The 23,597-nt window shown below is 37.9% G+C and overlaps 3 protein-coding genes across 7 annotated transcripts; 1 reads left to right on the top strand and 2 right to left on the bottom strand.

The window, feature by feature from the left end:
* The first annotated feature begins 3,340 nt into the window (after positions 1-3,340).
* Positions 3,341-7,946, top strand: LOC114145547 (volume-regulated anion channel subunit LRRC8C). 2 transcript variants are annotated; one of them, XM_028019171.1, is made up of 3 exons: positions 3,341-3,458; positions 4,320-4,471; positions 5,530-7,946. In XM_028019171.1, the coding sequence occupies exons 2-3, from the start codon at positions 4,331-4,333 to the stop codon at positions 7,783-7,785; spliced, it is 2,397 nt and encodes a 798-aa protein (XP_027874972.1). In that variant the 5' UTR covers positions 3,341-3,458; positions 4,320-4,330; the 3' UTR covers positions 7,786-7,946. The 2 variants fall into 2 exon arrangements, with proteins under 2 accessions (XP_027874972.1, XP_027874973.1); XM_028019172.1 differs by having other exon boundaries at positions 4,320-4,476.
* A 2,475-nt stretch (positions 7,947-10,421) lies between these two features.
* Positions 10,422-13,662, bottom strand: cdkn2d (cyclin-dependent kinase inhibitor 2D (p19, inhibits CDK4)). 4 transcript variants are annotated; one of them, XM_028018832.1, is made up of 4 exons: positions 13,210-13,662; positions 12,980-13,059; positions 12,701-12,861; positions 10,422-11,339 (listed from the first exon to the last, which is right to left on the bottom strand). In XM_028018832.1, exons 3-4 carry the CDS (start codon positions 12,839-12,841, stop codon positions 10,986-10,988), a joined length of 495 nt encoding a protein of 164 aa, XP_027874633.1. In that variant the 5' UTR covers positions 12,842-12,861; positions 12,980-13,059; positions 13,210-13,662; the 3' UTR covers positions 10,422-10,985. The 4 variants fall into 4 exon arrangements, with proteins under 4 accessions (XP_027874633.1, XP_027874630.1, XP_027874632.1 ...); XM_028018829.1 differs by having other exon boundaries at positions 12,980-13,662; XM_028018831.1 differs by lacking the exon at positions 12,980-13,059.
* A 131-nt stretch (positions 13,663-13,793) lies between these two features.
* Positions 13,794-19,028, bottom strand: ap1m2 (adaptor related protein complex 1 subunit mu 2). The gene is made up of 12 exons (XM_028018828.1): positions 18,797-19,028; positions 17,520-17,676; positions 17,264-17,331; positions 16,956-17,086; positions 16,715-16,862; positions 15,938-16,064; positions 15,699-15,841; positions 15,530-15,601; positions 14,755-14,913; positions 14,536-14,661; positions 14,158-14,233; positions 13,794-14,023 (listed from the first exon to the last, which is right to left on the bottom strand). Exons 1-12 carry the CDS (start codon positions 18,836-18,838, stop codon positions 13,998-14,000), a joined length of 1,275 nt encoding a protein of 424 aa, XP_027874629.1. The 5' UTR covers positions 18,839-19,028; the 3' UTR covers positions 13,794-13,997.
* Positions 19,029-23,597: the final 4,569 nt, after the last annotated feature.

Raw genomic sequence — 23,597 nt, 5'->3', positions numbered from 1 at the left:
ATTGGTCTTTTTTTCCTGGTGCTTGAGACCACTTATACCACATAATATAAAGCTAATTATTTAAGACGTTGACCAAAAATTACTCCAGAAACGTTTGTAATGTATATGCTCTTAAATTTTTTTGTTCACGTTTTACAATTCAGAACCAAAGAACACAATGTTTTGATCCAGTTCTTGTCAGATGTTTTTAGCTCCACTCTTCACAGCTGCATTTAGCTGATTAATTTCACTTTTAGTGATTTGATTGAGGCATTACGGTATTTTTCTAGGCTGGATTTTTTATTATTTATTTTTTAACTAGAAGTAGGTACAGACGTTTGAATTGTTATCTAATTCACACATGGTCCAAATTATACATACCAGGCCCACCACATCAACCACATGTTTTGTAGCCTTTAACAAGGTACTGAAATACTATCTTATATAAATTCTGGATTTATATCTTGCTGGATCTGTACCAATCTTTTGCAGAACTAGCAAATTTGGTTCATTTTTTTAGCATCCATTCATAATGGAAACTCTAAATAGGTGCTGATTCCAGGATTGTGACCTCAGAAAACCATATCTAAGAACAAGTTGTTCAGTTTTGTCACCAGTTTGCCAAGGTCTCCTAGAATGGCTGAACTGTCATCTTCAGTGAAAAAGATAATTGGTTAATATGTTAAGAAATAACCAAGGTTTCACATCACCAAAATTAACACCTTCCACACATAGATAAACCAAGTGTCTTTTTAATTCAGTGAGACACAAAATTAGCTATTTCAATAAAAAGTATGTTTGGGGGTGTCAACTGTGTCTTTATAACACTGACCGAGTTGTCAAACAGGATGGTGGCAGCATTTTTCTTTGGGGTTTTGTTTCCAGATGTACTTGTGTTTTGCACAGAGGAGGCCTACCTCCAAATTCTTTAACGCCATTTCAAGTGGGAAGGTAGAAGGCTGAAATGATGACCGCTTTGGTTGGGCCAACAGGACACGGTGAAAAACTGACTTTGGAATCCATAAAACAGACTAGCATGTCCATTTGTCCATCCAGAACATTGGACAATGCGTAATAGCTTCTTGGGAAATCAATATATTGAAATGAACTAACTCTAACCAGTCTGACCATAAGGGAAGTCTAGAATCCAACCACAAAAGTACCATTAACTTGTTGATGGCTACAGAAATGTGGTGAAATAAATTTAACCAAATATTATGGGCCTTTGAGGCTTACAGAAAATCTGAACTGGATATTTGGTTATTTAACAAAACAAATTCAGTGTTAAAAGTAACTTTCAAACACCGAACTGTTATGTATTTCACTTCTTTACAATCAGCACTACAAAACTAGATTGCATTATACCTCAAGGCATCCTTAAAGCCATAGAAACCTCTGGGACTGAGGCTTTGTGATTGTGTGTTCTTGAATAACAGACACAGTGGAAAGATATTTGGTGTGGGAAGTTTCTGCTTAATATGACAACGTTGACTGGATTATATGTGTAATGATCCAGGAAGTTTTCCAAGAAACTGTTAATGGTATAGTACAACAAACACTAAAGGGAAGGAAACTTTTTTTTACTTATTTATGTTGGATGGTTAAAATGCTTAAGTGAATTGATGTTTGCAATGCCAAATGTACATTTACGTCCAATGAAAACATCATCTGGAATGATGACTCCTAAACCCTTTCTAACCTCAAAGTAGGACATGAGTTTGAAGCAGCAGGAGACACTAGAGGGGGCCAACGCTCTTTGAAACAGAGCCAAATCTTTTATTTTTAAGGGCCACCAGTTTAAATGTAGTTACAGATATAGACTACTAATGTTGTAAAATAGGTGTTTTTTCTTCTATTTAATGTGACTTAGTCAATGTTCACTGGAACACAGTGTGCTGTAAAATCGACCACCCATGATAGCTAGAAAAAAAGCTTCCTGCCCAAATCTGGCAGGTGGAAACTGTAGACCATTATTACATAATCCAAAAGGAAGCATCCCACACTCTGTGCATTCACAAGAGTCTTAGGCTGTAATCTCACCAAATACAGGAGCCCGGAGCAATGCATCCCTGTAGAAGTAGCAACTCAAAGGAAATGTTGGTATGAATTATTTGCAAGGTAAATATATACAAATGACAGGCAATGAAGAGGAAGAGCTTGAAACAGAAGCAAGAGCTGCTCATGCTGTGTTCAGTGTAACAAGGATCTGGGAATTGTACTACCAACCAACCTTGATTCAAATTCAAACCGTAGAGGAATTTATTAAGTTCAAAGTGATTGTGTTACCTTGGCAATGTGTATTTATTTTATTTTTTTACTTCCCAACACTTTGGCAGGATATTGCTTACTGCAGCTATCACTTTGTTTTATGAGAAAGGAAGCCCTTCACCATAAAAGGGCTGCCTTTAAAGTCAGGACTGATAAAAACGTCAGACTTTAGCTCTTGGAATCTGACTCGTAATTCCATCATCAATGAAACAACAAACTGAAACAGTCCAAGCAAATATGTGGATATGATAGTACTGTGAACATTTTAAATTAACTGAGGTGTTACTGGTTATTAAAAGCTGAAGAAACTAGCATGCTTTACAGATCACAAAGTGTATTTCAAAGAGTATTCGTGGTAGACAGAAATGTTCATGTGATGGGTACAGGAATGTCTGGAGAAAAAGATATTAAGACGAAGGTTGGAAGGTCAGGGAATGAATCTGAACTAAGTCAGTGGATGTGGCAGAAAAATAAAGGTTTATGTTGCCTTTTCTAAGCTCAAAAGTTTCAGGTGTGTTTTAAAGAATCTGTTCTGACTGTAGAGTAGTCCATGGGGTTGAACAGTTACAAGTAAGCTATTGGTATTTTCAGTCACACTTACACCAAAGAAAACTAAAAAAAACACATATAACCAATTTTAAAATGTGTTTAACAGTGTAGGAAGTGTGTAGCGATTCAAATTGAGATTAATCAACACTTTTTAGATTTTAATTAGAGCTGGTTCTGATCATTAAACACAGCAAAGTAAAACCTTACTGTTGACTGATTTGATACGAATTCAATCTCCGCATTGAATTGGATTTTAACATTAACTTTATTATATTTCGCTTTTAAAAAAATAAGACCATTTTTCCCATTAAACACATTTACGTCTTTTTAAACACAACACTAAAATGTGAGGGGAAGGAAGAATGGGCTTTCAGGAGACTGAAAACAGGGAATCGCATAAGCTGTAGCTACTGAGAAGTCACGTGCATCAAGCAAAACTGGCCTGGAGGAAACAAAAAGTCTGTTTCCGGTCTAGATTTGATCTTTCAGGTGTGTTGACGTGGGAGTTTTAGCGAACTGGAGTTTACTTTGAAAGTCTGAACGGAAATCTCCTGTCACTTGTCCCTCGCTTCACACCGGTGCGCTCCCTTGAGGTGATGAAAAAATAAAAAACCAAGTGCTCCAACTATCCCCGGACAAAAACAGAAACTCTCCGGACGCAGGTAAGGCGGGCTCACTTGGCTGAGTCACCGTTCGCTTTTACTTTACTTTGTGAGCCCATAACGCGAAACTAATGTGAAAACTTTAGAAACAACTCAGCTAAGGTTATGAGCGCCCGTTAACCTTTGCAAAACTTAGCCCTTTAGGGTAAATTGCTCATCGAACGGGTTATTCAGCAGATCTCAGATTCAGTAGATCTACTGTTAACTGGATTGGATAAAATGTACGGTCATAGGTACATTATCTTTATTTAAAATCACTGGGGACTTGTAAACACATTTAAACCAAATTTCTCATGATATGTTTAACTGTTTCCTGTGTGAGGGCTGTTTCTTCTTGTCTGACTAGCTTTTCCACTTTGTCAACATTCGTTCAGTCCTTTTAAGTAAGGGGTGTGGTGTGGTGTGGAGGTAGGCAGGGCATTTATTGTTACCCCTATAAAAGTTCAGATCCCAGCACTATGAGATAGGAGAATGCATGTTTCAATAGGTTGCAGCATTTATTTATGATCTGTCATTTTATGTCAACTAAATGAAGTGCTACTGTTAAATATTTATCACCCATTCCCAGCCCGTGGCAATATTTACATCTACATATGTAAACAGCACTAGACAAAAAATCTGAAATTCTGTTGTGTTTGTTTGGTTTTGGTGTGCCAAGCCTAAGATTATCACTGGCCCCCTTTGAAAAACTTTCTAGCAGCAGCCCTGGTCCCTACTTTATTTATTCAGAGGCACAGACACTTAGCCTTTAGTTTTAACACAAATTTTTTCTGCCATATCTCTTTGCAAAACTTTGAAACTGGCTTGGCAGATGGTGTCAATTTAAATCCATGTTGACCTCCACTGTTCTTCCATCACCAGAGCGCAGCAGCATGATCCCAGTGGGTGAATTCAAAAGCCTCGGGATTGAGCAGAACTCCCAGTTCCGGGTGCTGAAACCATGGTGGGACGTTCTGTCAGAGTACCTGTGCATTGCAATGCTCATGATTGGTGTCTTTGGCTGCACCCTGCAGGTGAGGTATCTGCCAGCATTAAAGATATTTTACTGCATGTTACCTAATTTCTACAACTTAATATCCTGGGGAGGTTAATTATTAGCTTCTTTTGGCGTGTTGTGGCACCCCGGAATGACGTATCAGAATGTTAAATTCCCCACACACCCTTCTCTCTGTCTCAGTGCAAAGCATAAAAGTATGTGCTGTTTCTCACCTCCAAGCCATTTGAAAACACACCAAGTATAATTTAGTAACTCTGCTCTAAGACAGACTATGTCACAGTACCACTAAAAACCTCAGAAAAGTCCAGCCTTTACTTGTAGTGCATTTATTCAGTGGGAGGGAATAAAACAAAATCATGTTAAGACAAAATTGCTTGTGGCACAATTGCCACACCAAACGAACCTTTCAAACAGTGCGGGGTTGCCAGGAAAAAAAATCTATCTTACCATTACACTCTTCTGGGATCTTAACTGGAACCATGCGCTTTGGTCAGATGATAGAAAGTATGGTGGAGGTTCTATGATGCCGCGGGCCTGTTACTCCTCTGAAGACCCTGGGAAGATTGCTAAAGAGACAATTTTTTTATACAGTGACTTAATTTATGTTACATATGTTTATTTAATTGCCCTAATTTTGTAGAAATCAGCTTTAATGTGGACATTATAAAGTTTTTTTTTTTGTAAAAAAAAAAAAAAAGAAAAGAAAAAAAAGCCAGGATTGATCTTGATTGATTTTTAAAAGCAATAAAATTGTTAAAACATCCAGGGGTCAGGGTGATAGTTTTTTCTATGTACTATAGGTGTATGTTGATCGAAAGATAACAAGTAAAACTTCTACAAAAACAGGACCTCATGAATATTTATACAGCATAAGTTTGTAGGTTTACTGCAGTTAAAAGAGAGGAAATGCAGAAAACCAGAATTCCAACACTTAAACTGTAAAAATGTGGTTTATTTCACATTATTAATAATTTGGGGATCTTATCAGAATGCATTGCCACACATTATTTATTGTAGTCTTTATGCTTTTGTTTCTAGCTAAGTTACAGAACATTTTCTATTTAATTTCCACAGCTAACCCAGGACAAGATCGCATGTCTGCCCAGCCATATCAAGAATGAGGCAGTAGACTGCACCTACATCATTGACTACAGCAGTAACAACAGTGACAGCCCCATCGTCACGGAGTTGTTCGGTCGCAAGAATAACCTGGACATTCACCAATACTTGTTTGTTAACCAATATTGCTATGAGAGGTTTGTGCACTGGTATGCAAAGTACTTCCCATACCTTGTGGTGATCCACTCTATGATCTTCATGGTAGCAAGCAGCTTCTGGTTCAAATTCCCTGGGACATCTTCTAAAATTGACCTTTTTGTCAACATTCTGAGAAAGTGCTTTGACTCACCCTGGACCACGAGGGCCCTGAGTGAAGTTTCAGAGGAAAGAGGAGAGGAGAAGCTGGTCAGTTTGAGGAAGAACACAGTGTCAAAGGATTTCAAAGACCACAGAGCAGATGAGGAGGAGAATATAGGACTTCTTCGCTCCACCTCTGTCATATCTAATTCAGAAAAAAAAGTCCAGGACCCCCAGCCTACTCCTTCAGTGTTGGACAAAAAGGAGGGAGAGCAGGCCAAAGCTCTCTTTGAAAAGGTGAAGAAGTTTCGAACCCATGTAGAGGAGGCAGACATCTTGTACCTTATGTATGTGCTACAAACATCTCTCAAAGTCTTCAAGTTCCTTATTATCATTGTTTACACTGCAGTGCTGGTACAAAATATTGAAGTAATTGTGCGCTGTGATGTCCCTCCTGACCTGACTGGTTTTCATATATATTGCTGTAACCACATCAAAGCCCATCTTTTCTCCAAGCTTGCTTACTGCTACATCTGCTTCATAGGAGTGTATGGACTTATGTGCATCTACACCTTATATTGGGTGTTCCACCGACCTTTGAAGGAGTACTCCTTTGAGCACGTCAGACTGGAAACGGGTGTCAATGACATACCGGATGTAAAGAACGACTTTGCTTTCTTGCTTCATCTAGTGGACCAGTATGATGCTCTGCATCCTAAAAGGTTTGCAGTCTTTCTTTCAGAGGTAAGCGAGAGCCACCTCCATCAACTCAACCTGAACCACGAGTGGACCAACAAAAAGCTGCGCGCCCACCTTTCTAAAAACTCAAAAGATAAGTTGGAAATCTGTCTTACAGGACTACCAGGCCTTCCAGACACTGTCTTTGAAATCACAGAAATTGAATCACTCAAACTGGAGCAAGTTAAAAATGTCACAATTCCAGCTGGCGTGGCAAAGCTGGATTCTTTGCAGGAGTTCTCTTTGATCTACTGTCCAGCTAAGCTGCAACTGCTCGCCCTGAACCATCTCAAAGAACACTTAAAGGTTCTACGTCTTACTTTTGAAAGTTCAGAGGAGATCCCTATGTGGATGTATACCCTCCATTGTCTGGAGGAGTTATATCTGACTGGTCCTTTAACTAATGAGGTGTCGAAAACTGGCAACTTGGAATCGCTGCGAGATCTCAGCACTTTGAAACTCCTCAGTCTACGGTCCAACCTACGAAAGATACCACCCAGTGTTGGTGACCTAGCGTCACAGTTGAAGGCATTGTGCATCCAAAATGAAGGGGTCAAGCTCCAGGCATTTAGCACACTGAAGAAGTTAACAAACTTAGCTTCATTAGAGCTATCAGGCTGTGACCTGGAGCGCATCCCAAGCGCTGTTTTCAGCCTGAACAATCTACAGGAGCTAGACCTGAAGGAAAATAAGCTTTGCACTGTGGAAGAGATCCTGAGTCTGCAGCATTGTCGGCGTTTGGTGACGCTCCGTCTGTGGCACAATAAAATCACTTACATTCCTGATCACATCACTAAGCTGCACACACTGGAGACGTTGGACATAAGCTTTAACAAGCTGAAAAAGCTTCCGTCTCGGCTGTTCTATTGCACCCGGCTAAGGCACCTTGACATCTCCCACAATCAGATCACATCCATTCCTTCAGAAGTGAACATACTACCGGGTCTTCAGTTCTTTTCTGCTGCCTTCAACTCTCTAGAGTCTCTGCCAGAGGAGCTCTTCTCCTGTAAACGAATAAAAACTCTGGTTCTGAGTAACAACCGCCTTTCGTATCTTAGCCCCAAAGTGGGCAACCTGGCCCAGCTTGTGCGACTGGATATTAAGGGAAATCAGTTGGACTCTCTGCCTTTGGAGATAGGAGAGTGTCCTCTTCTGAGATGCACTGGACTGATAGTAGAGGGCAGCCTGTTTGACTTGCTGCCATCAGACTTACAAAAGAAGCTGAGTCAAGGCTGAGACTGAAAGCTGAGAATAGTGGCAAACTAAGAAAATCATGGTGGCCAATTGTGTTCTGGCTTGCATTGAGGAAAGTGTTTTAATTGTGGACAAACATATGTAATACATATGCGTTTTAGAAAAACAAAGTGTCTTCTTTTATTAAAATATCTTTTTACAGAGCTTGTTTCTTGTTTGTTTTTTTACTTTTTTTGGATCAAACTATAGTTCTCGAAAGGTTTCCCCTTAATGCTAGCACAAAATAAAGAGTCAGACAGACCTATGTTGTTTCTGACTGAGGAGGTTTGTGCTGTATCCTGTAGAACAGGTTTTTACTGCCCAGAGAGGAGTCCTTCACTGTGTTGAGTCATGTTGCCTCCGTTTAGGAGATATAGAGAAAAAGGGAGACCTTTGAGACAAACCCCAATACACTTAAGTTTTAATTTAATTGTGTATCATTTATTTAATTGTTGCATTAGAAATACAACTGAAAGACTATTCTGTTACTAATCTGAAGATCATAATACTAAAAGGTTAAATACAAAGATTTTTTATTGTATTCTTTCTCCATTTATTTATCCATGATTTTCCCTCTGAGTGTACTGAAGGTTTAAACTCAGCAACCCAAAAAAATTTTTCTGTTTCTGCTTTGTACCTTCAAGTCTATTCATGTTCTGGCTTGCAGAGCATGACTGAAAAACAGGATCCTAGCAGTGAAGTGAACAGAAATACCTCTTCTGTAAAATGTAACACTAACCCACCCTCATAGTATTATATTATAGATTGTTATTTGGGTGTAACTGAGGAGTTTGAACAACAGTGGCTGCACAGTATGTGCCAAATGCCAGCATACCAAGTAAATCATTACCCTGTGTCTTTTCTCTTGTAGTTAAGGGGGTGATGAAGAGTGTCACCAGTATTAGACAGAAGGTTGTGTAAACATTTTAAGCAGTTTTAGATTAAAAAACAATTTCCATGTCTCACAGGGAACTGTTCATTCCATAATTCACAAAATAAATATTCCATAACTGCAAACTTACAAACGCATGAGCAGTCACTTAAACTGATAGGTCTAGAAAGGTGATTTAAAGCTAGGAATACAGCACAATTTCCCCCCCCCCCGATTTTATCATCTGGTCAGACGAGACATCGCTTTAGTCTACATGCAAGACTGTCTGTCAGAAAACCAAAACTGCCCATCACCCTAAATACTCGGTTCCCACAGTAAAACATGACGGTGGCAGCATCATGCTGTGGGGATGCTGTTCTTCTGTGGCGTTGACCAAACTGGTCAGATCTGAGGGGAGAAATGGATGGAGCTAAAAACAGCTGAATGCTGGGAAAAAATGTGTTAGAAACTGAAGCACAGTTTTTAGATTCATTTTCCACAGAGGTCTCAGCATGAAGGTCTTATAAGTGGTTTTGATAGTCATGCTTATGACATGCAGATTCTTGTAACCATTCTGAGGATCTAGAAGCAGGATTTCTTTAATAATCTTAATTTCCTTTACAAAAAAATAAGAAAATGTACCTCTGGTGTTAATTGGTAAAACAACTTTATCAGACTCTTTTTGGGTTTAAAATAAACTGGACAGATTTTTATCACACTCATTTGACATAAACTCCATGTAAATGTTCCTTTTGTCTCTATTTTGTAACTATCTTATAAGTGTAGATGTTAACTTTTCACCGTTACCTGCAGAACATGCCAACAACAACTTGACTGGAAGTATTTGCACACAGCACACCCACATCCAACCCAATTGAGCAACTGAGCTCTACCTAGTGTCTGATTGAGTGTCTCAATCTGACTCTTATACTGATCAAGTTAAGTTTATTTGTATTGTACATTTTAGTAGCAAAGCAGTTCAAAGGGCTTCACATGATAAAAACAAAAATTATTCTACCATGCAAGCATTTTAATCTGGATTTTTAAGAAATAGACGAATACAAAATAGTACAAAACTGAGGTGATGCAAACCTGAAAATTGTGGTGTACATTTGGATTGCATTCTCTTGAGTCAATGCATTGTAGTTACCTTTCACTGCAGTTACAGCTGCAGGTCTGAATACTTTTGGAAGGCGCTGTAAGTGACCTGTGAATACGCACTTCAACACAAAGAACCAGCAGCACAGTAACTGAACTGTATCTGCTCTCTCTTCTGGTGAAGTTGGCTGGAGGAGGAGCACAGGCAAACAAAATAGCCATTGTGCTGTGAGAGCCCTGAGCACAAACAGGAGCAAACTGTGCCTCGGTTACCTACAGTCTGTAACAAAAACAGGACTCGCATTCATTTTTAGCTTCAGAGCAGTTAGCTTTGTGACCTTTAACAGGGTTTTCTGGTTCTGTGCATTCCATTGTGGAATTTACAGCTTTGTCATTGATGGATTATCTTGAGGAAGTGTTAAAACACAAAAAAATATTTAAAAAGAAAAACAATATGGATCAAAACCTCTGTTTATCAGCGTTTTAAAAATGAAAATCAAGTGAATACTACTCACATAATGCTGGAATGACGCTAAAAACTGGTCATCTGCGTTATTTTTTTTTTTTAAATTCCCTATTTAAAAATAAATTCATAGAAAAGTATTTTTACCAACAGGAGAGAGTTCAAAAAAGATTAAATTTAAAAAAAGACAATGAGAGACAATAAGACTTAAAGTTCATAACTTTATTTTGTGCTTTCTCAAAGTGAATAATCTCACTTTTGTCTTAAAGGTATTTATATAAATAACATTTCAACAAATCACATCAAATGTTGCTATTTACAAAGTCACAGGAATATTAATTCCTCTTCCAACAATAAATAAGAGTAAATTCAAAGTTCATCTAATTAAGAGAAACACAACTATGCAAAGCAATCAGGGTGCACCATTTCATTTTTGTAAATTAAAAAAAACCCAAAAACATACATGTGTAGAAACTGTTACAATTCATACACACAATGGAAATAATGTAAAACAAATCACATAACACTGGAGGACAACTATCTACAAATGTGCACTCCCAATTAACAGGGAAAGAATGTAAATATAAGGTGCCTAAACTGCACTGTGCAAAAGGTGTCTACAGTATATAGCCACCAATTCACTGAAAAGAAACTCAAAAGACATCACCTCCCATCACATTTTAATGTTCATCTCCAAAACCTAATTCAGGTATTCAAGTAACCAGGTACAAAGCAAAAAAAAAAAAGAAGTAAGGTTTTTTACCATTCTTACTAACTGTGAATGTGAGCAAAAAGTGAGTTCATCATATCCAGCTCACCCAGAGATCGGGCAACGTCTATTGCTGTTTGACCACTGACGTTGGCATGTTTCAGGTCGGATCGTGGAGCCAAGAACTCCACGATATCCCGGTGGCCTTCTCGTATGGCGATGTGGATGGGGAGGGCGCCGTTCTGGTCCTGGATGTTCACTGAAGCCCCGTGCTCCACCAGGACCTGCAGGGTCTCGAGGAACCCCGTCTGTGCTGCATCATGGACAGGCGCTATGCCGTGTTTGTCCTGGACGTTGGGCTCAGCTCCTTTTTCCAGCAACAACCTTGCTACTTTGGAGTTCCCCATCATCATCACCTGAAAGGGCATGTTAAATAAGATGAATGTAGAGCACATAATCCTTTTAAACACCTTTGTGTAAATCGGTATGTTATACAGTCAAAGACCTCTTATTTTCTCAGCTTTATGTCAGTAAGAACTCAACTCTATTTACTATAAGCATCAACATGTCTTTTTTCACAAAATGTTAAATTTGTAAGTACATTTTCTAAATGTTTGTTCTTAATGATTGTATCTAAAAAAAATTGTAGCATTATAAGCTTCTGTTAAACTAAGCCTTTATGTATAGCCGTTCCAATATTTAAAATCTCAAAATGTTCCCCAATAACAATAATAGATAACTCTGAACTAAAACTTTTATATTTGGAAATCCACATACCTTAGCTGAAATATTACTACTACTACTACTAACAATAAAGAAAAGCTGAAAGCTCCAAATAATTTCACTTCTATGTAAATTTGTAAACCCGATTCGTACCAACGTGTTTCTATTGTCCCTTTTTAAATCAATCAATTTCAAAACTTCAAGCAACTAATTTAATAATAACGTATTTATACCTTTGCTCATTAGTATGTTTAAGTTGCACTTCTGAATTGTAATGAGTTGCAAAAGTAAACTGATAATTATGCTCAAATACAGGTGTCACATTTTATTTTCTGAAAATAATTACATTGAAATCTACCTGGTCAAACCGAATTTACAGGTATGGCAAAAACTATTTCTTTTTGGGAGTCAAAAACATATTTTGTAATAGACTATGACTATGCCTTATATGGATTTACCATGTCATGCCTTTGTAGTTTTCATTTGTAGTTACAGACTTTTTCAAGGTAGGAATTAAAGATGTTTGCACAGGATGTTTCAGAGCATGAGGAGTCCAGCATGTACGGAAAATATGATTTTTTTTCTGGGGTATTTTGGACATAAATACAGCTTCCAGCAGTATGTGTGTACATGGGATGCTTTGAATTCTAAGTACGTCTCTGCTAAGAAGAAAAATAAACTGATATGCCATCATTTAATTACACGGTATCCAACAACAGACGACGTCTTTTCGTAGCCGAAAAAAGTCGAATCCCAAGAACCAAAACTACAAATATACGAATTGATCAGCGGCAATAATTCTGTAAATTATTGTGGATTAAATAATAAAGCCAAAAGAAAAACATGACATTGGTAATAAGCAGCCCACCCAAAATAAATGAAAAGATATAAAATGTGAAGTAGGGATTATGTAATTTCCGTTACCATAACAGGGCGGACATCGGAAACAACTCAAACACAGCGACCAAATGAATTTGTCATCGGCTCATATTAAGAAGGTAATGGTTCTGAAACTGATTCATGATGTGTGAACGTGAATAATAACGGCGCTTACCTGCAGCGCGGTCCGGCCGAACTCGTTGGGAGTATCGGGATGCACTCTGCATTCCTCCAGGATCCTCTGCACCTCATCGGCATTCCCTTTGGCTGCTGCCGCCGTCAAAGCTTTCCCCGCGTCCATCTGACTCAGGACCATTATACTCTGGGTTTCTGGTACTGGATAAGTCACGAAGCAGTCACATCAAAACTCAAACTAAAATATTTCATTAAGGTAGAGAAATTGACAGGTTATTTCGAAAAGCCGGGATGATAATGTCGGCTACCCCTAGCTAACCTTACTACAGCATCCGGCTAACGTAACTTGTAGTTCTCCGCTGACGCCATATTACTGGGTTGTTGCGTACAGCTGCAACGCTGGGGTGTTTAAACAAAATATAAGGTTAAACCGCACTGGTGAAGGGAAATATTTGCCATCTCGACAGAGATAATTCATATAGACTGAATGTTAATAACAAGTAGCATCCGAGCTAACGGTTTATCAACCATAAAGGTTTCTGTGCCTACCTTATTCCGTCCGTTGAGATACCAAGCGTCGTCAAGTCTCCACAACTCGTTGCTTCTAGTGCCCAGTTATTTTTAAATACAATTCAAACGAGAAAAGTTTATCAACCTTTAAAAAATACATTTGCGCGCTGAGATCCAAACTGCGGCGTCTCCCTAGTCTAAAATTTACAAACATTGGAAAGGAGAATACGCTGGCCAATCACAACTCTCCCAGTAGGCGTTGTTCGTCCATATATGGAAAAATAGGAGGAGCTATAACTCTGTTACTACGCTCTCGCAGTGGCAACATCAACATCTGACCAATCAGAGCTAGAAGCGAATAAAGCGGGCGATTTGTAAACGTTGGCGTCTTCAAAGGGCAGTTCATTCAGATTTCCATCCTTTGGCTTGTACTTCTGCAGGTGGGAGTGACAGAAAAAAGGCGGGTGCGAGTTTGTAATTTTGGGCGGAATTTATCGACTGTGATTACACAATGCGTGCCTGCAGGTGTGATAGAAATATCACCAGTTAAACGGCGTTTGACACATGCAAAACTAAAAAAGAAATACACTAAAGGCCACTGATAACAAACTGCTTTAAAGAAATATGTTTTAAATAATTTTAATGTATGAGTGCACATTAAATTCTGAGTAAACACATTTCATAAAAACTTCTTAAAACAGGAAAATTAACATTAAAGCAGGTGATATTTTAAAACATGTTTTTTTTTTTCCTCCAGTGCTGTTAAAAGTGATCTTTTTGTTCCTCGGAAAGTCATGAAGAATATACAATGGAGCATCCCTCAGCCTTTACACGTTAGTCCTCAGCTGGTAATCTGAATACGAAGAGAACAAATGTAAAGGCCAAAAACATTTAAAAAATAATGACAAAGTGTTTGACAATTTATTTATATAGGAAGGGAACTATTTCTAATATTAGAGAACACTATAAGGAGTGTTGCAACTCTACCTCCACTCTGTGTGATGTAGCGCACCCAGGGTAAAGCCTGGTACCCGCTTTTTTCAATAATCTTCATATACCGAACCTAGCAAAAAAGAGAGTGTTACAACATGCTGTGGCAAGACTGCAGTGCATCATAAAAGCAAATAAACTGAATTGAGTCACATCAGCTCCTACATGATCTAACTTGACTATTAAAGTCTACTGAACATGCCTAGAAGCAAAAGAAAGAGCTAATTGAGTAACAGAGCAGCAGAGTAATACGAAAAACACACTGCAAAAAAAGAGCAAAAGAACAAACATTTTCCATCTCCCGATTAACTTGATGCCCATGTCCACATGCTAGATTACCTCATCATAAACAAAATAACCAGTGTTCAAACATACCTGAATGCCAGAGACTGTGAAATAGGGGATTTCAAATTTGACTGTAATAGGTGGTTTCCCTTCTGCTACATCATTCTCTACACTGGGCAAACCAAAGTGAGCTCTCATAAGAAACTCCTTTCCTCCCTGTATCGACAGATGAACACAGAGACAAATTAAACAAAGAGACAGACAACACTGGCAGTTTTAATGTGATGCACTCTGTAGTGAGTTCCTTACAGGGAATGACTTGATGGTCCACACCACCAGGTTCTTCTCAGGTACATATTTAGCACTGCCTGTGCTGGTTTTGAACTTGGGTGAATCAGCATCACTGGGGACCGGGACCCTCACCTCCACATTATTGGCCACAGACTGCTTTTTAAACTGTCCCTTTGCCTAAAAACAGAACAATAAAGAAAGAATCATCATTTTGCCCAACGTGAAACGGTTTCTAGGCAAGGACAGGTTCAGCTCCAGGGTGTGTGAAGGTGCTACATCACAAGAACCCTGTTTACATGATTAATTTAATGAATTGTCATTTATTGTACATTTCCAACTTACAGGAAGCACACATGATAAAGAGAGAACAGAAGAAAATAGGCAGATATTGTTGGACTATTTGCAAATATTATCACCAAAAGATTTTCTAATATGCAGATCTCATTCCTAGATCTTTTTGGATACAGGGTGTTGTCTAACCAACTGCGGCTTCACAGTAATTATATGGATTTTTTTCTAATTCTAAGAGTTTTCTATTAGCCTCAAGGCAAATGATTTCACAGAACTGAATTTAGGGGAATTAACATGAGGGAGCCTGAATAAATGCACATCACACATTTTGATTTAAAACCCTAAAACAATACATCCATTTGCATTTAGGAAAATCTTTGTGTGGATGTGTGGAAATCACATCCACACAAAGGATGTGTGTGGATCCTTTAACGTTTGTGAATGAAATGTGACATAATGTAAAAAATAAAAATAAGTAGAAGCACAAGACTTTCCAAAATACCTTAACCATGATCTCAACTCTGCTGTGAGAAAATTTCTCAATGACTGACTCAATCCATATCAGAGGTTTCACCTGTAAGACAAAAACAGCATTTGGTGAAACAAAGTTATAATTTTCCTATAGCATATGTTTGCATATATAGCGAAGTCGATACTGAAGTGTGTCATACATGCGTATTGATGCGATATGACATGAGTTCAGATTCTCCATCTGGAGGAATGAAGGAGATTGTCCGATCGCTTTCAAAACGGGAGAGACGGACACACTGATGAAATTTCACGTCCTCCATCACCACCGTCTTCCCCTTGTCACCTGAAAAACAACAGCCAATGCACTTCCTCAGGATGTTCTGATTTAATAGCTATATGACGCATATAGATATCACAGGTGTCCAAACTGCATTCATACGTCCAGTGAGCGCAAAAAGAACGCGATCATTGAGGCCGAGGCGCAGTTCAGGCATTCCAGACAGCATGGTCTTCAGTTTAATGCTCCCCACAATGTCACTGCTCATTACGCTCCCATTGGCATTTACCTGTTAAAACAATACGGTGTGAATAAAACATTTTATTTTCATTTGATTTATTTTGGCAGTTGCACCAAATATTTAGTAAAGTAAACTAATTCATAATGCACTTTAGGGTGTAAACTGGCATGCAAATGTTTTTGGATCCTTAGGTGAAATACTATTTGCATATGAATGGCAAAGGCAGATTATCTGATTTAAAAAATTAACTGACACTAAACTGGAAAGACTGCATTTTATTTGAAGCCAGTAGATTTATTTTAATCTTCTACACTTAAAAAAAGACCCCAAAAAACCTTAAAATATGTGGTAGTCCTGTGTAATACTAGTGTGGAAAGTACTGGAAGTTTGCCTGTCTTTAGTTCATAGTAGTAGTAGTAAAATACAGAATCCCTCTCTCACATCTACACTAAAAATCCCTTTCAAGACAGTTTTACAATATTTATTTTTCAGTTTTAATAGTTTAAGAATAACTAACTTAAATCAAAAGCTTCCCCAGGTCACTCTTCACTGACCTCTAAAGCAGACCAGAGAAGACAGACCAACAAATATCTGAAAAGCTTTGTTTATCTAAGACCAGAGGAATTTGGATTCAGTTTGAAAGATTTTTTAAATTAATTTTTCAGTAAAGGATAACTGCATCCCATTCTTCATCTTACCAGTACATTGATGGACTCAATGACGTCAATGAAAACCTCGTTCTTTTTGTATTTGATGCCCTCCGACCGCCAGGAAACAGCGTTGGTGACAGTGGTGGGGACCTTGCTCTTCGCCACCTCCAGCTTTGCACCTTCCTGGGTTATGTATCTGTAAAACAAAATCAACAGACATTATGATACAAAATCCTTTTCTTCTAGTTAACTTATGTATGAGACCTTTGACTATGCATGAGAGTCTCACTCTTGCAGGATCTTGCTGTCGGTAGTCTGAGGGAACCCAAAGTCCATCAACTCATCGAGCAGCTCATAAACAACAACAAAATTATCCTGAATGCTCTCTTCTTCCAGCTCCTTGAAGTATTCTGTGAACACCTGTGGAAATCACACAACACATAAATGCAATGTCTGGAAGAATGTGAAGAACCACATTTGGACATCACATCTGAAAGCTGTTTGTTCGCCAACTTTACCAACTTTCCAAAAGAAAACTGTATTTTTTTCAAACAACTTATTTGCATTTTAATAAAACACTGCATATGTCCCACTTACCTCAACTATTTTGTAAAGAAATGAGTAAATGAGCGAGGCGTTTGAGTTCTTATTGGTGGTGGCCACAACTGTAAAAAGTGCAAGTCAAGGATTATGCTAAAATCGCACCGTTGAGTATTGAAGTTGGGAATGTTCAAACCATTTGCTTCCATAATTGAGTAGAATTTGTACTGGTCTCCCAAAGTTAAAATGTATAATGTACCACATCAGCAAAGTATGCTTCAAATTATGTGTACTACAATCCGGGCAAGGATACGGTAAAGATTGCTGTGCTTGATCCACATGAAGTGAACATTGCCATGGGACAACACAGGACTGAGAAGTCCTTCCTCTTCATGCTGCATGAGTAAATTCATAAAGTGGTCAATCTCTGCCATGTCCACATCGCCTTTGTAATTACGACAAATCAGCACCTGAGCAGAAAGAACAGAAAAACAAAGTTTGGACACAAGTGGGCTACTATTTTATAACAGAAATACTTAAGAGTTAACTCATCTGTGTTTTTTTTTTCAGATTTACAAAACTACTAAATTCCCAACAATTTTGAAGTATCTTTCTGTTGAATTACTGAAACTGATTATATTACTGAATACATTGTAAGAAAGAATGCATTGATTTGTAATTCATGGAATAACATGAGGTAAATTGTGAAATAGAATGAAAAAAATACCAATTTTACAGAGTCCTATTTTTGGCCAACTGTTTGATGTAAGATTTTTTCATACTAATTAATTTCTCAGTATCCAAGTTTTACCTCTGTTTTGTTGCACTGCATCTTGCTGCACTTTATGTTCAATTTATTTACTAATCTAAGTCTCTTTCGTCTATTGAGGCATGACAAGTAACCGAGTTGGTCAAGATTAAAAGACCTGAGTATGTACCTAAAAACTGCAAAATGTCAAAAATAAATAAATACATATATATATAAATAAATTAATAAATAAAAAACTAAGAAAGAAAGAAAAGAAAGACCTACAATTCCATGAAATTAAACATGCTACCAATAAAAAAATGGCACTACAGTATTACTTTGAACAATGGCCCAACATGCTGCAGGGGACAGTTTCAAATATGAGCAAAGCCAATACTCATCATAAAACTGTCTCAGCTAAATTTATCAGATCAAATATTACATACATTATATTTTCAGCATAGCCTACAAGAAAAAGAACATTAAGTCTTTCTGTTATTGAGAGGCGTGTGTCATGTTAACATGTCCCGTGTGACAGAGGACAGACGTCAAAACAATGAAGAAACCGTGACGCTAATGCACCTCCAGTTGCTGAGGGGTAACAGGTGCAGCACGTTAGGTTTTTAACTGAATCCGGAAGTAGCGAGAAACGGCCACTAAATAGGTCTGTCGCAAGATTTTCATTAATTTTTAACGACGCCATTAATGTTTTACAGTAAAAGCAACAGCAAAACTGGAGTAATTTTAAGGTAAACTTTTTAAATTCACGCTGAAAACACGAACCTGCAGTAGAAACGACCACTAAATGTGACCAATTTTATCAGTCCCAACAGTTATCTTACCTTCCCTTTCAAATCCAACACAAATATTGCGGAGGCAGACATTCTGCTTGGTACACGACTTTACAGGTATCAACAAACTCAGAGTAAAGTTCAGTACGGCTCGTCAGACTTCAGTTTCACCATTAAAAACACAGAGAAAAGCATCAGTCCAGTGGGATCACAGACTCCACGGTGGCTTTTTCCTGAAGCTAACGTGACGTGGTCTCGCGCAGGTGAAACATTAACCACCTCACCTGAGCGGAGGACAACTGGCAGAGGTGACTGTAATGCTCGTCAAAACCACTAGAGGGCGGCACCGGCACACATATTACACTGGAGGACAATGTTGCTGCTGACTTTATGATACCTGACCCAGGTAAATGTGTTTGTCTTGGAACATGGCAACAACTTAAAGATACAACAATGAAAAGCTTCAAAAACTTCTTAACCGGTTGTTTTTACGCTTTTTAAAAAATTTTATGCTGCTATATTGTTTAATGCATGTTCATAAATATCCATTATATTACTTGAAAATGGCTGCAACGCACACTTTGGCGTATTTACTGTTCAGTGTCGTCAGGAGCTCGTAGTGTTTACATATACAGTGATTTGTGAAAGGTACTCATGCCCCTTGAACTTACATTACAACCACAAACTTGAATGTATGTTATTGGACCTTTGTGTGACAGACAAAGTACATGCATAGCATTTGCATACTATATCCCCTACTGGATATAATTAAATAAAATCCATTGCAGCTAAATCCCATCACCCAGTTAACAAAGTCCATCCAAAATCCTGAAGCCCAAGAGAAACATTAGACAGGTCTCTGATAAATACCTGTCTATTCAAAGATCAAAGAAGAATCAGGTTCTAAAACAATATCACAAGAATAAATATGGAGCACTGTTGAATCCTTCGAAAATGGAAAGAGTATCACAAAACTTCAAACTGAAAAATATGAATTTACAATAATGCCCACGTTCACATACTTTTTTAAAATAAATTTTTAAAAAGTAGTATGTGTGTTTATGGCAGAATTAGTGTAATATCTATTCAAGGTTGTTGTGCAAATTATGTTCCTACAGTAGCTTTTTCTGTGATATAAGCAATAAACCTCAAAATAATAAGAAATGTGAAAAAAAACATCTTTGTGTAACAGTTTTTCAAAACCAAAACAATTTCCTTTTTATGATTCTGATGTTCTTAAAAAGCACATTACACTCAGCCACAATAAGATATATTGCTGTATCTCTAGGTACAAACATCTGGAGTACAAAAACTGACTTCAAAGTTTATTTTATTGCATTGGTAGACACAGACAAAGTTATCTATCTGGCCCAATTTTAAATTTTATGAGAGCCTGACCTGTGGACTTTGCCTTAAACCTAAAGAAATATTTTCTACCCATATGGCTGGGTTCTTCTTAGGCCATAAACCTCTATTATCCTTTCTGTGTTTATTATACCCAGATCCTGGCCGCTGCTTCTTATCACCGTTGTGTAGAAGAGCAATTACCATGAAATTACACATTCTGACAGGTTTACAATATGTGTGTCTCAAAAAAGACTGTATGGTCCAGATGGAGTGTAGAGTCTTCCTGTGTCCCACTCCTTTGGTCCATAAGAGTGAGGCTCCTCTTATCAGACCACTCTTTATCTAATGAGTCATACTTTTATCTGGGCTGTAATTGACACACTGTAATGTTGTTCTTGCACTGGATACAACCGATAGTATATTAGTCTAAAAAAAACTGCATGGCTTGATTATTGACTTCATCTCAAAGATGTAAATACTCACTAAATTCGCAGATAGGGTGTTTTTCTTCACTGAAAAGTCAGTTTGCAAATGTCATAGACAAGTTTAAACAAGCAAGATAATTTTCTTTGTTAGTGAGAAGTCCAATGACCTACACTCTGCAACTCATAGTACTTCTTGATCAAGTAAAAATCCTTGAAATGGACATTTGTGAGTATCTGTCTCTGATTAGATTAGGCTTTGAATGGTTCCTTAATACAAATGTTTCTAACAATTACTTATTGGCACAAAGAGGCCCTTATCCATTAAGTAAGATTTTAACCAGTCAGGTGTTGTTCCAGAAAGTTCGTTTTTCAGTCGCTCCAGTAACATACTATCGTCAACAATGTTGAATGCTGAATGTGGAGATTCTTCTCAGCATCTCTGCGAAGACTTTAACAGAATCCAGAGTAAACAGGAATCATTATAATGTTGCACAGGCACAAGTGTGAAAGGAAGAAATTATGTCAAAGGATTTCTGAGTGAGTGAAAAAGATTTCAGAGAAATTAAACTCTCTCCCATATGTCTATATTATATGTCTCTCCCAAAGCAAAAACAGATTGTTTTGGGAGTATTTCCCATGAAGGTTCTCATGAGCTTTGTGTCCTTCACAGATAAAATAGCCTCAACTTTTAGTTCACAGAGTATTAAATTGAGCAGTTTTTTTTTCTTTTGACAAAACCTATCAGTTGCACATGCTGTTCTCTTGCAGCAGTCACCCACCTGCTGAGGCCTCAGGGTGTCCTGATAAGACCAAACATGGGATCATTGTTACTTCTCATCAGGGCCTTTTGTTACACATTTGGATGCTTAACAATGGAGTATCGGTCCTCCATCATCCATCCTGTCTCCTCCTGCTGTTACTTTTTGAGGACACTCCCCTTTGCCTACGAATCAGTGGTGTGAGATGCGGCTCCTCCCTGCTTTCGCCACCTGACCAATGAGAAACCCAACAATCCTGTATGTAAATAATCAGGAGAGGATGCAGATTACAGCCTCCGGGAAACAGGTGTCATTTGTCACCTCAGACTCCCTGGTAGCTTTCTTAATCCTCCTGGGTGCTGCCATTGATGGGCAAGTCAGCTTCACATCTCCGATTCTACTTTAATCTTTAATGAAATACCTACTAACAAAACACAAGGTGAGTAAAACGGTGAATTATATTTAAACATAATCAGATGGGCGTGGAGTTTTTCATGCAGGAATGTTGAACCAGTTCTGAACAGACAGCATTCCATAGTTTTCTAGATGGCTCAACATGTCCCCAAACAAAGTCTGTCCTTGAAGACAAACCCAAGACACAAGCACATTTTTCATCAGTCTCTTTTGTTTAAACAATGCTGTCAACTTTGTAGGTGAAGAGCTCTTTTCATTTGAATGTCACAACCAGTAATGACTCATGTATTAAAGGCATCTTCAAGAAACCACTACTTCCATCTCTATCCCCCACATAAAATTTTCTTAAAGAAACCTAGAATTGTTATTTTTTGTGTGTTTTCATTATTTAAGTAAAGATTTCACAAATTATAATTAAAAAAAACAAAAGATTTTCACCAAATTCAGTCCAGCCAAGAATATATATTACACTGGTCGGTCTCATGGTCTTTGTTTAGGGTATTAATCCTATTATTTTAGAGACTGAACTAGAGATGATTATATTTAGATTAATTTCAAATAGGAAGTGAGTTGGGCAACCAATTGAAATCTTTGGATCAGATGCCAGTTTCAGCATCATTATTCAGTCAAGGTAAAGGCGTTATGTTCGTATTGGGCTGATACTGGGCATAACACAGCAGCACGCCCACCTACAACAATTTCCGTCTGTCCGTCCGTCCGTCTGTTCATCCATCCATCTATCCATCCATCCATCCATCCGTCCGTCCATCCATCCGTCCATCCATCCATCCATCCATCCATCCATCCATCCATCCATCCATCCATCCATTCATCCATCCATCCATCATCTTACATGCTTATCCCTAGACCCACAACGATTTGACATGTAAATAAGTTTTACAAAATTTGCTTCAACTTACAGCTAGCATGACCCTTCTTTATCCCCAGAGTGCTGTCTGCTTTCCAGACTAGGCATTAAAGTTTTCTTTTTGATAAAGCTTACAGTTAAAAACAGAGGGAGTATACAGCCCAGTCTGGGGGAGGAGGAATACAGTCCTTGACTCTGATTCTCTCAAGCCTCATTAGGTTATCTAGTTATGCTATTAGAGATAGCATAAATATCTCTGAAGATAGCTTTAGGCTACTGCCTTGAGGACAGGCTGACAACTTTTCATCACACTCATGCTTTCTTCTTCTTCTACTCTTTAATTTTCTGTTATTTCAGTTGTTAACTTCAAAAGTTCATGTCTAACTTAATGCACCATTTGACAACTAAGACCAATTGGAATGTATGTGTGACTGGATTGAAATATATATTTTTTGTAAAGTTACATAAGATTAATTATGCAGGAGGTTTATTGAATTAGGGAGCAGGTTTCTCCTGAAGCCGGCACATTTATGACTCCTCTGACAAAACTGCTGCTTTATACTTAAATCCTTCAAGGAGGTGTATCTAAAAAGACAACAGACAACTTAAAAGTTGTCTAAAATCTTATAGGTTTTAGGGATCAACAATTGACACGCCAGAACATTTTAATATTAATCAGATGAACTTTACCATGAACTATAATAGTTTGTCATTGTGATTCACAGAAAAACTATGCAAAAGATAACCATATTAGCTTAGAAATTACTCACTAGACATAAAATTAACTTTGTAAAGTGATTGTGCAAACATTCCTTTCTCTGTGTGCTCCACCCTTGTGAAATGTTAGAGTAACCTTGTGTTACTGACAACAGATTATGGTATTTTTGTTATAAACAATCATTTTAATCACGGAATTTCCTTTCCCCTAAATGGATGTACTTAGATAAAAGTTTTATTACATTTTTCAGTGTAAGACTTTACACTACTGACAGCAGCTGAAACTATTATATGACCTGATGGTATTTGTTTATTTTGGCCAG

This window comes from Xiphophorus couchianus, chromosome 5 (assembly GCF_001444195.1).
Source record: "Xiphophorus couchianus chromosome 5, X_couchianus-1.0, whole genome shotgun sequence".
Taxonomy (NCBI): Eukaryota; Metazoa; Chordata; class Actinopteri; order Cyprinodontiformes; family Poeciliidae; genus Xiphophorus; species Xiphophorus couchianus.
Note: the sequence above shows the minus strand (reverse complement) of the source record. Positions and strands in the feature narration are given on the sequence as shown.

What these genes read in the sequence shown, in the direction of transcription:
- cdkn2d (XM_028018829.1), bottom strand. Translation starts at nt 12,841, where the DNA reads ATGGTCCTGAGTCAGATGGACGCGGGGAAAGCTTTGACGGCGGCAGCA. An exon ending in TCGGCCGGACCGCGCTGCAG is followed by an intron (nt 11,340 to 12,700) that starts GTAAGCGCCGTT and finishes ATGCCCTTTCAG; the next exon opens with GTGATGATGATGGGGAACTC.
- LOC114145547 (XM_028019171.1), top strand. Translation starts at nt 4,331, where the DNA reads ATGATCCCAGTGGGTGAATTCAAAAGCCTCGGGATTGAGCAGAACTCC. An exon ending in TCTTTGGCTGCACCCTGCAG is followed by an intron (nt 4,472 to 5,529) that starts GTGAGGTATCTG and finishes TAATTTCCACAG; the next exon opens with CTAACCCAGGACAAGATCGC.
- ap1m2 (XM_028018828.1), bottom strand. Translation starts at nt 18,838, where the DNA reads ATGTCTGCCTCCGCAATATTTGTGTTGGATTTGAAAGGGAAG. An exon ending in TTGAGTCCATCAATGTACTG is followed by an intron (nt 16,065 to 16,714) that starts GTAAGATGAAGA and finishes TTGTTTTAACAG; the next exon opens with GTAAATGCCAATGGGAGCGT. An exon ending in CATATCGCATCAATACGCAT is followed by an intron (nt 15,602 to 15,698) that starts GTATGACACACT and finishes TTTGTCTTACAG; the next exon opens with GTGAAACCTCTGATATGGAT.